This window comes from Lissotriton helveticus, chromosome 9, assembly GCF_964261635.1.
Source record: "Lissotriton helveticus chromosome 9, aLisHel1.1, whole genome shotgun sequence".
In the NCBI taxonomy this organism is placed as follows: domain Eukaryota; kingdom Metazoa; phylum Chordata; class Amphibia; order Caudata; family Salamandridae; genus Lissotriton; species Lissotriton helveticus.
In genome coordinates, this window is record NC_136070.1 from 726,874,397 (window position 1) to 726,889,195 (window position 14,799).

The 14,799-nt window shown below is 51.7% G+C and overlaps 1 protein-coding gene across 2 annotated transcripts in view; it reads right to left on the reverse strand.

The window, feature by feature from the left end:
• Positions 1-14,799, reverse strand: part of SPTBN2 (spectrin beta, non-erythrocytic 2) — a 680,775-nt gene that overhangs the window by 176,569 nt on the left and 489,407 nt on the right. For both annotated transcript variants that reach the window (XM_078660840.1, XM_078660841.1), the window contains one exon: positions 12,917-13,198. In XM_078660840.1, the coding sequence (XP_078516966.1) occupies positions 12,917-13,198 (282 nt within the window). The remainder of the gene's footprint in view (positions 1-12,916; positions 13,199-14,799) is intronic.

The window sequence follows — 14,799 nt, forward strand, 5'->3', positions numbered from 1 at the left end:
ACACACACAGGAGTGCGTAATGTCATGTTTTTACTCATGGATTGCACCATGTCACACAGCCTGCAATGGCAGTCTGTGTGAAATTTGTGTGGGGGTCCCTTAGGGTGGCATTAAATATGCTGCAGTCCTTTGGGACCATTTTCACCACTCATGCTCTAGGTCCCAGGGTACCATTGACTAGGGACTCACAGAGGTGCTAAAGTCCTTAGCTACTTGTAGAACAATTAGACAGCACCTTGTTTTGGGGAAGGAGGACTGGCACTGAGGTCTGGTTAGCAGGCCTCAGTGCACTGTCAGAGTTGAAAATCAGCATCTAGTAGCTAAAAAGGGGGCAAAAACTGCAACAAAATCCCAGTTTCCTGCAATAGGCAAGAAGTAAAAGGAGTAATGCCTTTGGTTCACACCAATGTACAAACCTGTTCTAAACGCCAGTTAGACTGATTTGGAGACAGGCTTCCAGGCTGACAAGAGGACATCTGTGATCTCATCGGAAAGGTTACAAAATGCAACACATTTCTTGTTCCAAGATGTGACAAAGAGATCCACAATGAGAAAACCTCAATGTGAAGAATGTCCTCTCTGCTACATCATGTGTAGCTCCCAGTTTTGGTTCACAGCTAGTGGGAAGAATCTGTGACACTGTAGCCATTATTACTGGTAAATCGCTTCCAAACATGGATTTCAAGTCAGCGCAAACTACCCTGCCTGTTGCTATAATGGATGATAAGGAAACTGACAGAGGCACCAGGAGTGCCTAAAAACTAGCCTCCTGGGGCTAAGTCCAATGGGAAAGGCGCAGTGGAATAAAAGCAATGTCCAACCCTGTATGGTCCTGGACCAGTGCAGGGCCTGCACTTTGACCAGCCAGTCATGCAAGTACAGCAATTCATGGACTACTGACCCCCGCAGTGAATCGGTCATGACTGCCAGCACCTTTGTAAAGATGCTATCATTCTGAATGGGAGAACTGCAAACTGACAGTGTTGTAATTGCATCCTGAAATTCGAGGTGCACTGGTGGGAAGTGAGAAATGAAAATAAAATAAAGCGCCTTGAAGATGCATGGGTGCAAACCAATCTCCAGAGTTCATGGCCAATAGGTCCCGACTCAAAAACAGCATCCTGACTTGGTTTTGCCTGACAAACACATTTAGAAGGTGGAGATCCAAGATAGGCCTCCGTACTTCTGGGGGTCCAACAAGAAAAGATAATAAAATCCAATGGTTAACTTCCATAGTTACCACATCTATGGCCCCGGTCCAGCAAAGGAAGAACTTCCACCTCTAGGATAAAGGCAAGAGCTGGAAAGCACACCCTGAAGGAAAGGGGCAGGACTGGGAGTCGGGGAGGGTAAGAAATAAAAGGTGTAGCCCTAGTGGATCATTTAGATGAAACTGGTCCGTTGTGATATGTTCCAAATGGGTGACAAATTGGGAGATCCTCACTTCTGGAAGGTGATGTGGGGGAGAAGAGGCAAACCATTTCGTGATCGCAAACAGTGCAAATCGCAAAAATCAATTTGATGGTAATTTGCAATTCCTTTGAAAAATGCAAAAAAAGCATTTTTCAAAGTGCATTGTGGTGCATACACATGCCCTTAGGGCATGTGGTGCACCACATGTGCAAATTTACCTGTTTTTGGGGGTGCATCAGGGTGGCCTTTTGGCCCCCTTGCACCCTTGAAATTGCATGAGCAATTTAGGTTCTCACAAATTGCAAATTCAAACCCATTTATTCCTATGGGCCTCTATGCCCATAAGAATGATTGGTAAGCCATTCCTTAATAGTGAATCACAATTTGCGATTCACTATTAAGGAATTTATTGCAAAACCTACATGCATAGGTAATTGCGACTCCTTAATAGCGATTCCTTAATAATCGCTATTGTTGGACTTGGGCCTTCTGGCAGGGTCACCCCTGAACTTTTTGCCTTGAAATTATAGTGATTTCTGGTCTTTGCGCACTTTGACACTGTGGCGCAGTGTAAAGTGCGTGCTCTCCCTGAGTGCGTGTGTGAGATTGGCCTGCCCTCCCATAGGAATGCATGGGGAATGTCTGTGTCCCTGGTAGTTCCTGGTGCGTGAGGTGTGCATGGTCAAGTTTGGTATGTGTGAACTCGGGGGAGTGAATGCTGCGAGATGGTGTATGCAGCATGTATGTGTCTAGTAGGGAAGCGCCATTTCTAGACATGGCTGTACGTGTGCTGTGAGGGTGCTGGCGTGTGATTGGCTGGAGCTGGCTGGGATGCCAGGCTCCAGGAAGTCTGTGTGGGTCTGCCCCGGTGGTGAGTGGGAGATTAGCATGAGTGATGTGTGGGAGGAGTGTACCTGTGTCCTGGATGGGCTGGGTTTTCCCCACACAATGCTGGCTCCGCCCCCCTGTGGTGTGACTGATGACCCTAGCCCTGCCAGTGAATAGAATGGGTGGTTGGGCCATCAAGAGTGCTCCAGAACCAGCTGCGACTGGTTCTGCCCCCACCATGCACCTAAAGACAAAGGGAAAAGGTGTATAAAAGAGGGGCTGTGACCCCATGAAAATGTTCTTGTTTTGCTGCTTGAATCTGCCAGGGGCGTGCTGCTGCTTGGGCCCAGGGGGAAGGCTTGCCTCCCCTGGGCCCTGCCCAGCCCCTGGCTTACTGATGGACCCTGAAGGACTTGCTACTGCTGCTTTTTGGGACCCTAGCGCCTGGGAGCGCTTTAATTGAGCTTGGCAGCGTGGAGCTGCTCTCTGTCCTGCTCGTGCTCCTCGCAGGTGCTACCCTGCCCTATGCCCGTATTTTCATTGGATTTATTCACGGGTGCCACCCCGTTTATTTTTCAATGCCCCAAGTGCGCAGGAGCCTACTCTGCGACTTTGTCCGCCTTCGAGGGTGCCACCCCTCAGAAATGCCCCCGAGATTCACCGCCGCGGCCCGAGCGCCGCAAAACCGGAAGTCAGGCGGCCGAGTGCCTGGAGTGGGGCGGGACTTCCGCTTGCTTCAGGAAGTCCCGCCCGCCGCTGCGCCGTGATTGGCTGCCTGCCCGGATGAGGAGCCCCGGAGGAAGAAGCCGGCAGAGAAGATGGCGAGATGCTGCCCGGGGCTCCCTTGAGCTGTTGGGAGCCCCGGTGGTCCTGCGGAGAGCTGGAGTCCTCGAGAAGAGGAGAGGACCCCCGCTGGAACCGCCGCCTGGGAGAGCCCCGCAAGCCTGCCGCTTCTGACGAGCAGCCGCACCAGAGGAAGAGGAGTCCCCCGAGAAGCCCGGTGAGTGAGGAAGGTCTGTGGGGGGGAAGCTCCGGAAGGCCCAGTGTTGACTGTGCCAGTGCAGGCACAGAGTCAGAGCGGCCCGTGTGCTCAGTGGGCCGCTCCAACGATTGGACATCTCTATCAGGGGCCCCATGGAAGTCCCGGGGGCCCATTGAGGCGCATGGGAGGCGCCTGGGCGGCCCCGCTGGCGAGAGGGCCGCCCCAACAGTTGGAGACATAATTCCTTTAAGAGCCAGATGGCTCAGTCCAGCATATTGTCTCCAAGAGCCCGTGTCTAGAGCCCGAGTGGCCCCCACCTGTTTTGGCCCCAATCTTCCTAGAGCCAGAGGGCTCCATTGTTGGGGGAGAGTTCCTTATTGGAGGAGCCAGAGTGCTCCAGGGGACACATGAATATGTTTAGAGCCTAGAGGGCTCCAACCTATTGCGCAGTTTGGATGTAGTTTTGTTCCTGAGGGGCCAGTGAGGGCCCCTGGCGCAGATTTGTTTCCAGCTGCCCAGCAAGTAGTGGGCAGCTGCACCGTGTAGGTATTTCTTTCCCTAGGGACATGTACTGTGGACTTAGGAGTGAGGCGCACTCCTTCATCCCTGGCCTTTCCCCAGCTGCGCAGCACTTAGTGCCAGCTGCAGCGTTTAGGCCCCCTGTTCTGTCCCTCAGCTGCCCAGCAAGTAGTGGGCAGCTGCTACGTTTAGGTCTTGGCGCAGTGGCGCAACCAGGACTTTGTGAGTTCTACGCTAAAGGTTTAGATGCTGTTATGATCTATGTCCTATTGCTTTTGGGTGTTAGGAAATGTACAATGTGTAGTATGTTTTGCGCACCCTGTGTTCTGCACCTCTGAATGTGTTGTTGATACATTATGTGCCCTGTTCCTTACACCGCTGAACGTGTGTCGATGCGTCATGTGTTCCTTACACCGCTGAATGTAGGTTCTGCATCATGTGTTTTGTCCCCAGGTCTATGCCCCTACTTGTATTGTGATACTGAGGTGGTTGTTCTTGCTAGTGCAGGTGGTGCTAGTAAGGTCCTGGTTCCCTGCGTGACCTGTTCCTAGGGTGGTTAGGATTGCGTAGGGGGGACTTACCAGTTACCAGTGGGTACTGGTTTTGTGCTTTATGTCCTATTTTGTGTTACAGTGATCTTCTGTTATAAGTGATTCCAAGGGCTTGATACTAAGCTTGCCCCCTGACCAGAGTCCCAGGACCAGTGTACTCTATGGTGCCTTCCCTGCCAAATTGATGGGACTTGTCTGATCTCCCTGGGCCCCTGGGGCCTCGCTGAAGTGTGCCTCGCTCGTTCCCCTCGGCAGCTCGTGCCGGCAGCCCGTCCAAGCCTCGAGCAGCGCCGCTCTCCCCTGAGCCGCGCCGCTTCGCTGGGTCGCCCGCATCCTGCCTTCCCCTCCTCTTCTGAGCCGCACACATTGGTCGCCCCAGAGAAACGCTTGTACCGTGCCGGCAGCCCGTCCAAGCCTCGAGCAGCGCCGCTCTCCCCTGAGCCGCGCCGCTTCGCTGGGTCGCCCGCTCAAGCTTACTAAGGAGGTCACTCGCATTATCCCGTGCAACCAGGACGGAAGGTACTGTCTGATAGGCTATGTTCTAAGTTCTAGGCCTACAAGTATTGTATTGTTACTTCTAAAAGTGCTGATTCCTGACAGTGGTCCAGGTGGCCCTGTCTTGTAAATAATCCCTTGTAAATTCTGCCCGTGCCTCTGGCACATTGTAAAGTGTGTTTTATCTAATGTGTTTTGGTGTAATACAAAGGCTATTTTTATATAACCTTGTGTGGAGTTTCCTTTGTGGTGGGCCTTTGGGTGTTGTTGCTGGGGTGCGTGCGCAAATACTTAACTTACATCGCCTCCAAGTTTAGCCTTGCTGCTCGCGCCACGTTACCTAGAGGGTGAGTAGGGGTTATCTTGGCGTGTAACTCCCTTGCCCTGACTTGGGAGTGGTGGTCTCTGACTGACTTTGGCGAAAGCCCTGGCCAGCCGGGGATCCCATTTCCAACATTGGCGGCAAGCGGTGGGATAAGGATTTGTGTTTGCGTTGTACCTTAGTAGCAGCTGGCTGCACCACAAAACTCTGCATTTTAGATAAAAACATTTTGGGGATTATTGTATGGAGTTTGCTAAAAATGTCATTTCTGTGGAAATGTGTTTCTTGTGCACTTGAGTTAGGTGTCCCTAGCTCGGGAGGGTAGATCATCCCCCTAAGTGCAGTGTGGTGTTTTCTGGATTCACCAGAAGGGTGGGATCCAGTGGTGGCAGCATAAGTGTGTCCAGTGCATGTGTCCCCCGTCCCTGCCCTAGAGTAATGGTACCTGTGTCAAGTGTGGTCAGGTTGAGAAGTCAGGGGTGGTAGAAACTGCCTTACCAGTCTGGGGAGGGGTGTGTGTGGATGAATGGTGTGTGGCACTGGACGTGTTTGTAAGTTCTCTGGATGGGGAGCTTGCTGAATGCTTGTTTTGTTCAGATATTTAAGTCCTGTGTGTTGAACTTTTCCCAAGAACGTCTGCAGATAGTGGAGCTTGCTTTTTGATTTCTGTGGTCTGTTGAGAGACAGAATTTTGGAGTTGGTAATGTTCTGGGAGGAGAGAGGCATAGGGGATGGAGTGATTCCAAAAGGAGTGTCTGAGGTGTCTTCCAGCCCAGCGTGGTGGAAGAGGTTCAGTGTAGCCCAGCTAGGTCTCGGTGTAGGGGCTCACGTCCTGTCTCAAGAGGAGAAGGAGTGGGTGGGACTGCATGTCTCCAGGTGCCCGAAACCCAGTGTCAGGGCCTGGATTGTTTCTGAAGGGAACATCAGGTCGGGGGCCTAGGCTGTACCAATAGGTCATTTGAGGAGGATCTTCCAGAGTGTCTGGAGAACGTGGAACCTCTGTAACCAGGGTTCCAGTAGTTCTGGTGTCTGGCAGTACCGCTCCAGTTGGGAGGGTACAGAAGTCCAGATGGAGGGGTGCGAGGGGGATAGGTTCCCCAGTGGAAGAGCCAGTGGGTCAGGGGCCAGCCAGAAGGGTTGTGTCGCCAGTGAGTGACCATGGTGATGCCACTTCTGTCCTGAGTGTCAGGCAGACTTGTACACGACACATTAGTTGTGTCACCCTCAAGGAAGTCCTGGTGCGCCAGGCATCTGACCAAAGGGTACGTCCCTCGGTTGGGGAGCCAGTAGCCGGTGTTTCCGGATCTGGACGTAAGGACAACTGTATGTAGTGTCCTGAAGTTACAAGAGGGAACTCCTGCCTGATGAGAAGGAACCGGGTAAGCTGTATGGGGTATTGACCTGCAGTGGTTGCCTTGCTGCTGAAGGAGGAGAGAAAGTCTTAGATTTTTTCAACTTGTAGAAGTCCTGGTGCGCCAGGCATCTAACCAAAGGGTAGCGTCCCTAGGTTAGGGAGCCAGGTTCAGGTGTTGCCTGTCCTGGACGGCAGGGCGACTGTAGCCAGTGTCCTGGCCGGTTTGTCTTCTAGGGGTACCCCTGTGAACACAGGTGGGGCTCATCTTAAGTGAAGAGACCCTGTGTTTCCCAGAAGGGGTGGTACAGGCCTAGCAGGGATCTTTAGGGTTCTTGGCTGAGTGTTGTGGTACTACCCTGAGAGCAGGTGGGGCCTACCTTAAGTGGAGGGACCCTGTTCTACAGTGGGAGGGTGCAGAACTCTGGAAGGGGGTCAGAGGAGTCTGACCCCTGTGCATCCGGTGAATTTGGATCCCAGGTGGGAGATTTGTGTTCTGGAGGGTGCTTCAGAAGTAGAGGTAGGGTGGGGCATTCTTGCCCGTGACCTCTGGTCAGCCTGAGGGTGCGGACCCTAGGTTGAAGGATCAGTGGTAGTTTGGAACTACGCTGAGAAAGGGAGTGGAGAATGGCTATTGTAGGCCAGGGGTTACTACCCCCCACTCTGTGTATTGGCAAGGACCAGTGGTATCTAGGTGGCCTAGGGCCTGGTCCTAGCCGTGGACAGCTAAGGAGTACCAGTGGGGTAGCCTAGTTGGGCCTGTGGTTTTTTTTTAAGGATGTGCTTGTCTTATGGATCAACTTGGCGTAGAACCGGAGGGTGTCCCTGCAGTGCGGGCCCGCGTCCGTGTTCTATCGCCCCAAGCAGGGAAGTCCATCACGGTGGTGATTGGCCTACCCTGCGTTTTGGCTGGAAGGGGGTCGTGTTGGACTTGGGCCTTCTGGCAGGGTCACCCCTGAACTTTTTGCCTTGAAATTATAGTGATTTCTGGTCTTTGCGCACTTTGACACTGTGGCGCAGTGTAAAGTGCGTGCTCTCCCTGAGTGCGTGTGTGAGATTGGCCTGCCCTCCCATAGGAATGCATGGGGAATGTCTGTGTCCCTGGTAGTTCCTGGTGCGTGAGGTGTGCATGGTCAAGTTTGGTATGTGTGAACTCGGGGGAGTGAATGCTGCGAGATGGTGTATGCAGCATGTATGTGTCTAGTAGGGAAGCGCCATTTCTAGACATGGCTGTACGTGTGCTGTGAGGGTGCTGGCGTGTGATTGGCTGGAGCTGGCTGGGATGCCAGGCTCCAGGAAGTCTGTGTGGGTCTGCCCCGGTGGTGAGTGGGAGATTAGCATGAGTGATGTGTGGGAGGAGTGTACCTGTGTCCTGGATGGGCTGGGTTTTCCCCACACAATGCTGGCTCCGCCCCCCTGTGGTGTGACTGATGACCCTAGCCCTGCCAGTGAATAGAATGGGTGGTTGGGCCATCAAGAGTGCTCCAGAACCAGCTGCGACTGGTTCTGCCCCCACCATGCACCTAAAGACAAAGGGAAAAGGTGTATAAAAGAGGGGCTGTGACCCCATGAAAATGTTCTTGTTTTGCTGCTTGAATCTGCCAGGGGCGTGCTGCTGCTTGGGCCCAGGGGGAAGGCTTGCCTCCCCTGGGCCCTGCCCAGCCCCTGGCTTACTGATGGACCCTGAAGGACTTGCTACTGCTGCTTTTTGGGACCCTAGCGCCTGGGAGCGCTTTAATTGAGCTTGGCAGCGTGGAGCTGCTCTCTGTCCTGCTCGTGCTCCTCGCAGGTGCTACCCTGCCCTATGCCCGTATTTTCATTGGATTTATTCACGGGTGCCACCCAGTTTATTTTTCAATGCCCCAAGTGCGCAGGAGCCTACTCTGCGACTTTGTCCGCCTTCGAGGGTGCCACCCCTCAGAAATGCCCCCGAGATTCACCGCCGCGGCCCGAGCGCCGCAAAACCGGAAGTCAGGCGGCCGGGTGCCTGGAGTGGGGCGGGACTTCCGCTTGCTTCAGGAAGTCCCGCCCGCCGCCGCGCCGTGATTGGCTGCCTGCCCGGATGAGGAGCCCCGGAGGAAGAAGCCGGCAGAGAAGATGGCGAGATGCTGCCCGGGGCTCCCTTGAGCTGTTGGGAGCCCCGGTGGTCCTGCGAAGAGCTGGAGTCCTCGAGAAGAGGAGAGGACCCCCGCTGGAACCGCCGCCTGGGAGAGCCCCGCAAGCCTGCCGCTTCTGACGAGCAGCCGCACCAGAGGAAGAGGAGTCCCCCGAGAAGCCCGGTGAGTGAGGAAGGGCTGTGGGGGGGAAGCTCCGGAAGGCCCAGTGTTGACTGTGCCAGTGCAGGCACAGAGTCAGAGCGGCCCCGTGTGCTCAGTGGGCCGCTCCAACGATTGGACATCTCTATCAGGGGCCCCATGGAAGTCCCGGGGGCCCATTGAGGCGCATGGGAGGCGCCTGGGCGGCCCCGCTGGCGAGAGGGCCGCCCCAACAGTTGGAGACATAATTCCTTTAAGAGCCAGATGGCTCAGTCCAGCATATTGTCTCCAAGAGCCCGTGTCTAGAGCCCGAGTGGCCCCCACCTGTTTTGGCCCCAATCTTCCTAGAGCCAGAGGGCTCCATTGTTGGGGGAGAGTTCCTTATTGGAGGAGCCAGAGTGCTCCAGGGGACACATGAATATGTTTAGAGCCTAGAGGGCTCCAACCTATTGCGCAGTTTGGATGTAGTTTTGTTCCTGAGGGGCCAGTGAGGGCCCCTGGCGCAGATTTGTTTCCAGCTGCCCAGCAAGTAGTGGGCAGCTGCACCGTGTAGGTATTTCTTTCCCTAGGGACATGTACTGTGGACTTAGGAGTGAGGCGCACTCCTTCATCCCTGGCCTTTCCCCAGCTGCGCAGCACTTGGTGCCAGCTGCAGCGTTTAGGCCCCCTGTTCTGTCCCTCAGCTGCCCAGCAAGTAGTGGGCAGCTGCTACGTTTAGGTCTTGGCGCAGTGGCGCAACCTGGACTTTGTGAGTTCTACGCTAAAGGTTTAGATGCTGTTATGATCTATGTCCTATTGCTTTTGGGTGTTAGGAAATGTACAATGTGTAGTATGTTTTGCGCACCCTGTGTTCTGCACCTCTGAATGTGTTGTTGATACATTATGTGCCCTGTTCCTTACACCGCTGAACGTGTGTCGATGCGTCATGTGTTCCTTACACCGCTGAATGTAGGTTCTGCATCATGTGTTTTGTCCCCAGGTCTATGCCCCTACTTGTATTGTGATACTGAGGTGGTTGTTCTTGCTAGTGCAGGTGGTGCTAGTAAGGTCCTGGTTCCCTGCGTGACCTGTTCCTAGGGTGGTTAGGATTGCGTAGGGGGGACTTACCAGTTACCAGTGGGTACTGGTTTTGTGCTTTATGTCCTATTTTGTGTTACAGTGATCTTCTGTTATAAGTGATTCCAAGGGCTTGATACTAAGCTTGCCCCCTGACCAGAGTCCCAGGACCAGTGGACTCTATGGTGCCTTCCCTGCCAAATTGATGGGACTTGTCTGATCTCCCTGGGCCCCTGGGGCCTCGCTGAAGTGTGCCTCGCTCGTTCCCCTCGGCAGCTCGTGCCGGCAGCCCGTCCAAGCCTCGAGCAGCGCCGCTCTCCCCTGAGCCACGCCGCTTCGCTGGGTCGCCCGCATCCTGCCTTCCCCTCCTCTTCTGAGCCGCACACATTGGTCGCCCCAGAGAAACGCTTGTACCGTGCCGGCAGCCCGTCCAAGCCTCGAGCAGCGCCGCTCTCCCCTGAGCCGCGCCGCTTCGCTGGGTCGCCCGCTCAAGCTTACTAAGGAGGTCACTCGCATTATCCCGTGCAACCAGGACGGAAGGTACTGTCTGATAGGCTATGTTCTAAGTTCTAGGCCTACAAGTATTGTATTGTTACTTCTAAAAGTGCTGATTCCTGACAGTGGTCCAGGTGGCCCTGTCTTGTAAATAATCCCTTGTAAATTCTGCCCGTGCCTCTGGCACATTGTAAAGTGTGTTTTATCTAATGTGTTTTGGTGTAATACAAAGGCTATTTTTATATAACCTTGTGTGGAGTTTCCTTTGTGGTGGGCCTTTGGGTGTTGTTGCTGGGGTGCGTGCGCAAATACTTAACTTACATCGCCTCCAAGTTTAGCCTTGCTGCTCGCGCCACGTTACCTAGAGGGTGAGTAGGGGTTATCTTGGCGTGTAACTCCCTTGCCCTGACTTGGGAGTGGTGGTCTCTGACTGACTTTGGCGAAAGCCCTGGCCAGCCGGGGATCCCATTTCCAACAGCTATTAAGGATTCACAATTCCTAACTTTGATGCATGTGCCCCATAGTGTTTTGGAAGCAGCAGAGCCTGCGAAGGATGGTGGGGACTGAATCTGCTGCTCCTGACAATACTCCCTAGAACCAACACTGTCCCGAAAGGAAAGATCTAGTTTCGATGGCATTTGAACAGACAGAAACAGAAGGCTTTTTTTGAGATGGTACACCACAGAACAAATCTTTGAATTTTCCAATCCAGTTGGCAGAACTGTTGTGCATGGAAGGCCATGTCCAGGGTGCAAGACATAGCCCTGCTGTTCTTGAAGTGTTTCAATGACTCAAACAAATAGCCGTCCGCCATCCTAGGGCATTTCCATGAGCACAGCCTGGAAATCTCTCTAAAATTTAGTGGAACACATCCAGGCATGACATGGCAATTGCTATCCACGTCAAAGAATGCTCTTTTCATATGGTCTAGCAGGCTGATAACACTAAGCTGCGCCAGTTCTAATAAGGCATGAACGTAATGGCCTAAAAGGCACGTGGCATTATCTGTATGGAGGGCCAAATTTCGTGAGGCAAAAAGTTTGTGACCCATGGTGATCACTTTCTAGGTTTCTCTGTCCGGGGGAGACGTAGAAAAGGCATCGAGGTTCTGCTTAGATCATGATGTCTGAACAACCAGATTCTTCTGTGACAGGTTTGTGGACAAAAATTACTGGCCACATAGAGGGGTAGGAAATGTCACCTTCTTGTAAAGGTATTTAGGCCACTGGCATTTTTCAGTCTAAATAAATTCCGGCATCCGTATTGTAGGGCGACAGGAGATGATCAGACTAGGAGTCCTCTTCCTTCCACCAATAATCCTTATTCTTCACAGGCAAAGCATACGAATCTGAAATTAAAATCTGCTCTAAGCAGGCATACCTTTGGGCTCAGAGGTGTTCACAAAAGGGGTTCTTTGTTAAAAGTGGCCTTAACCTTCTCCTTTGCAACACGGATGATGGTTTACCCTATCGATTCCTTGGCCAGTACTGGAGCCGACACCATAGGCATCAGCACTTTTCACTTCAAAACTGGTGAGTAAAAAGGGCTCCAGAGAAGCCTGTGGATGAACAGCTTCAGGAAGCATCAGTATCCAAGCAACTACAGTAACCAAGTCCATCAGAACACCCCTCCCTTGAGAATAGTCCACAGGTTTGTGAATCCATCTTGAAAAGACCCATCACCGCTTACCAGAAGGCCTTAACCAGCACAGTGCCAGCGTTAGGACCATGAAACTCCAATCTTAACTCTTTATTTGCTAGGCGGGCTGTTATCATCAAGGAAGAGCCTGGCATCCGGTAAAGATGCAAAGACTTTGAACGCTACTGGGAACAGGACTGCTTCCTGGAGGAAGACTACTGCTCCAACCAATGATGCTTTTTGAGGTTTTTTGTGGGAAGAGTTCAAACAAGAACATTCTCTAGAAGGCGACTTAGCTTTCTGAAAAAGAGTCAGCTTGGGAGTCTCTGTAGGTCTCTCTCAAAATAGCTTAAACTCCTGCACCTTAAAGCATTTCCGATATATGGGGTACAATAGTCTCAGGCTGCTGTGTCATGTCTACCACACACAGTTGTCATGAGGGCCATGTGTAACCATCTGTAAGACTTAAAGCCGGAGGTTCTCTGAGGGAACATTTGGGCTAGTCACTATTGAGTACTGAAGACTGTTTGTGAGACAAAGAAAGGGGTTCTGGAATACACCGGTGAGGTGTAGATAAACAGAAACTGATGTCAGTAAGCAGGATGGTGACTAATCAACTCCACTGACATAACGTTCGAAAGAAGTCTTGCGGCGCCACCTGCCGCGATGGAGTCACTGCTAGAAAAAACAAAATTCCTCTAAACTTTAATCAGCTGCAAGGTAAAGATAAATAGCATGCAAGTTATGGCTTTCAAAAAGGAATAATAATTGCATTCAAACATCTGAATTTATTTTTCAAAATAATCTGTGGGGACAATTAAGAAATCTTGGGATATAAAAATAAGCAAAACACCACTTTCATTCATGAGGAGATACCAAAAAAAGAGTAAAGTGTGTCCTTGCAAATTACTAGAAAAGATAGACAATGAAAAACCCAGCATTTTACAGAATAGAGTATTACTTTTTCACACTCAATACATATACTTTCATTATTTCATGCCAAAAAAGTACCTTAGCTTTTTCCTCGGACATCATATGCAGTTCCTGTTCCCCCATCCAGGCCTCTGCCTCAGCTGCATCAAAGTAGAACTGTTGAGCCATGTTGGACTGCTCCAGGCGTGTGTGCCGCTTCTCCGCCTCACTAACCAGTGCCTGCCACATCTCTTGCAGGTCAGCCAGTCGCAGCTGAATCTCCTCAGAATCCATGCTGCTGTCCTCCTGCACCATAGACTTCCCACGCTCCTGAATGTCATCGATTCGAGGCCGATGGCCCTGTATCTCTTTCTGCAAGGTCTGCCAGGCAAAAAGAAAACCAAGGATACAGTAAAACTATCCAAATATTGTTTCACAAAAACAAATAGACTGATGGGAGAAGTTATCCTCTACAGCAATGACTGAGAAGGAAGATGAGCTATTGGTGGATGGGAGGAAGGGTAGCCCAGATAAACAAAATAATCCAATGAAGGAACGTTCATCATTCTGCAGAAAAATGGTCTAATGTTCAAGATGGAGAAGTTGAGCTGTCAAGTGGCTGCGAGCTCTGAACATGGAGTGTGGCATGGTCTATGGAAGAGTATGTGATCCTACATTAATGAAGTCTCTAAATCATTGTTTGATACCCCTGTTATGCAAGATCCCTACAGAATCCCTACGTTACACAAAAGCGAGGTTAAGGTCTCTTTTCTAGGACAGAACAGAGGGTTTTGGTTGAGTCTAAAAATCCGACCATTGCCTCCTAAATGTTGGACATATTCCTCGAGGGCCTCCAACTGTATCTATCCCTGGTGACCCACACTCAACATTGCTTTTTTTTCTTACATGGCTGCTGCTGGGCATAGTACATCACCTTGTCGTCCTTCTGATTAGGAATAAATTGCAAAGGGATCCGGTACCGTGCCCATGTGACAGGGTCTCAACACAGCACTCGTCACTTTATATTATTGTGTAATTTTTTACGACGGACCAGGAACGTTTTTTTTGATAACGGATCTACGGTACTTGTGTGCACTGGAGGATCCTACCACACGTTTTAGAATAGCCTCATATATTGGATGTGATTCTGACAAGGAAAAGTATTTCGAGTTATATATAGATTTTTGCCTATATTAGACAGTTCTCTCTTTAGGGGCAGATTCCGATCTCGCTCGGAAGAGCACCGAACGTGATCCGGCTGGAAAAAGTACGATCCGTACGCGTGTTTTCAGCCCGACTCGTACAGCTGTACGAGTGAGCAAGTACGATGCGAGCAACATGAAATTCACCGACTGAGTCGTTTCCGGGCCTGAACCGCTCCGTACGTCTCGTCCGTAAGTAAACCGTGCCATGCAATGGATGCGATTTACGACCGAGCCAGTACGATGCATGAGTCGGACAGCCGGTGCGAGACGAACTTTCCGGGTCGCAAAACGTCCAGGCAGATGTCTTTGTGGGTCCGCGTCGGACCCCTGTCACCCGCAGCCTTACGACTCGGACACGGGGAGACCCAAGGGTCTCCCCAACACAGGCATATATGGTGCGGATGGCACAAACGCGCACTGTAGGGGGTGCCCTTGTGCGAGATGTACCAATTCAGTCAATGGGAGCCCATGAATGCGTTGTACGACTGGCTCCTATTGACTTCTATGGGAGACGAACCGAGTCCGGCAGCATACGGCCGCATCGTACTCACTCGGTCGGACTGCAGGACTCCGGCTCTGCAGGAAAACACTCCGGATCCGGCTCGGTCGGAGAGTTTTCCGACCCAGATCAGAATCGGCCCCTTAATGTTTTGTGAAGTATGTTTGTACCATGGAGTACCTCAATCATCATACAAAGGAATGGACACTTGTATCTACAATAACCATTGGTTATTTGTTGAAAACCCTCATAGACGCTGAGATGTTATGAGTGCGGTG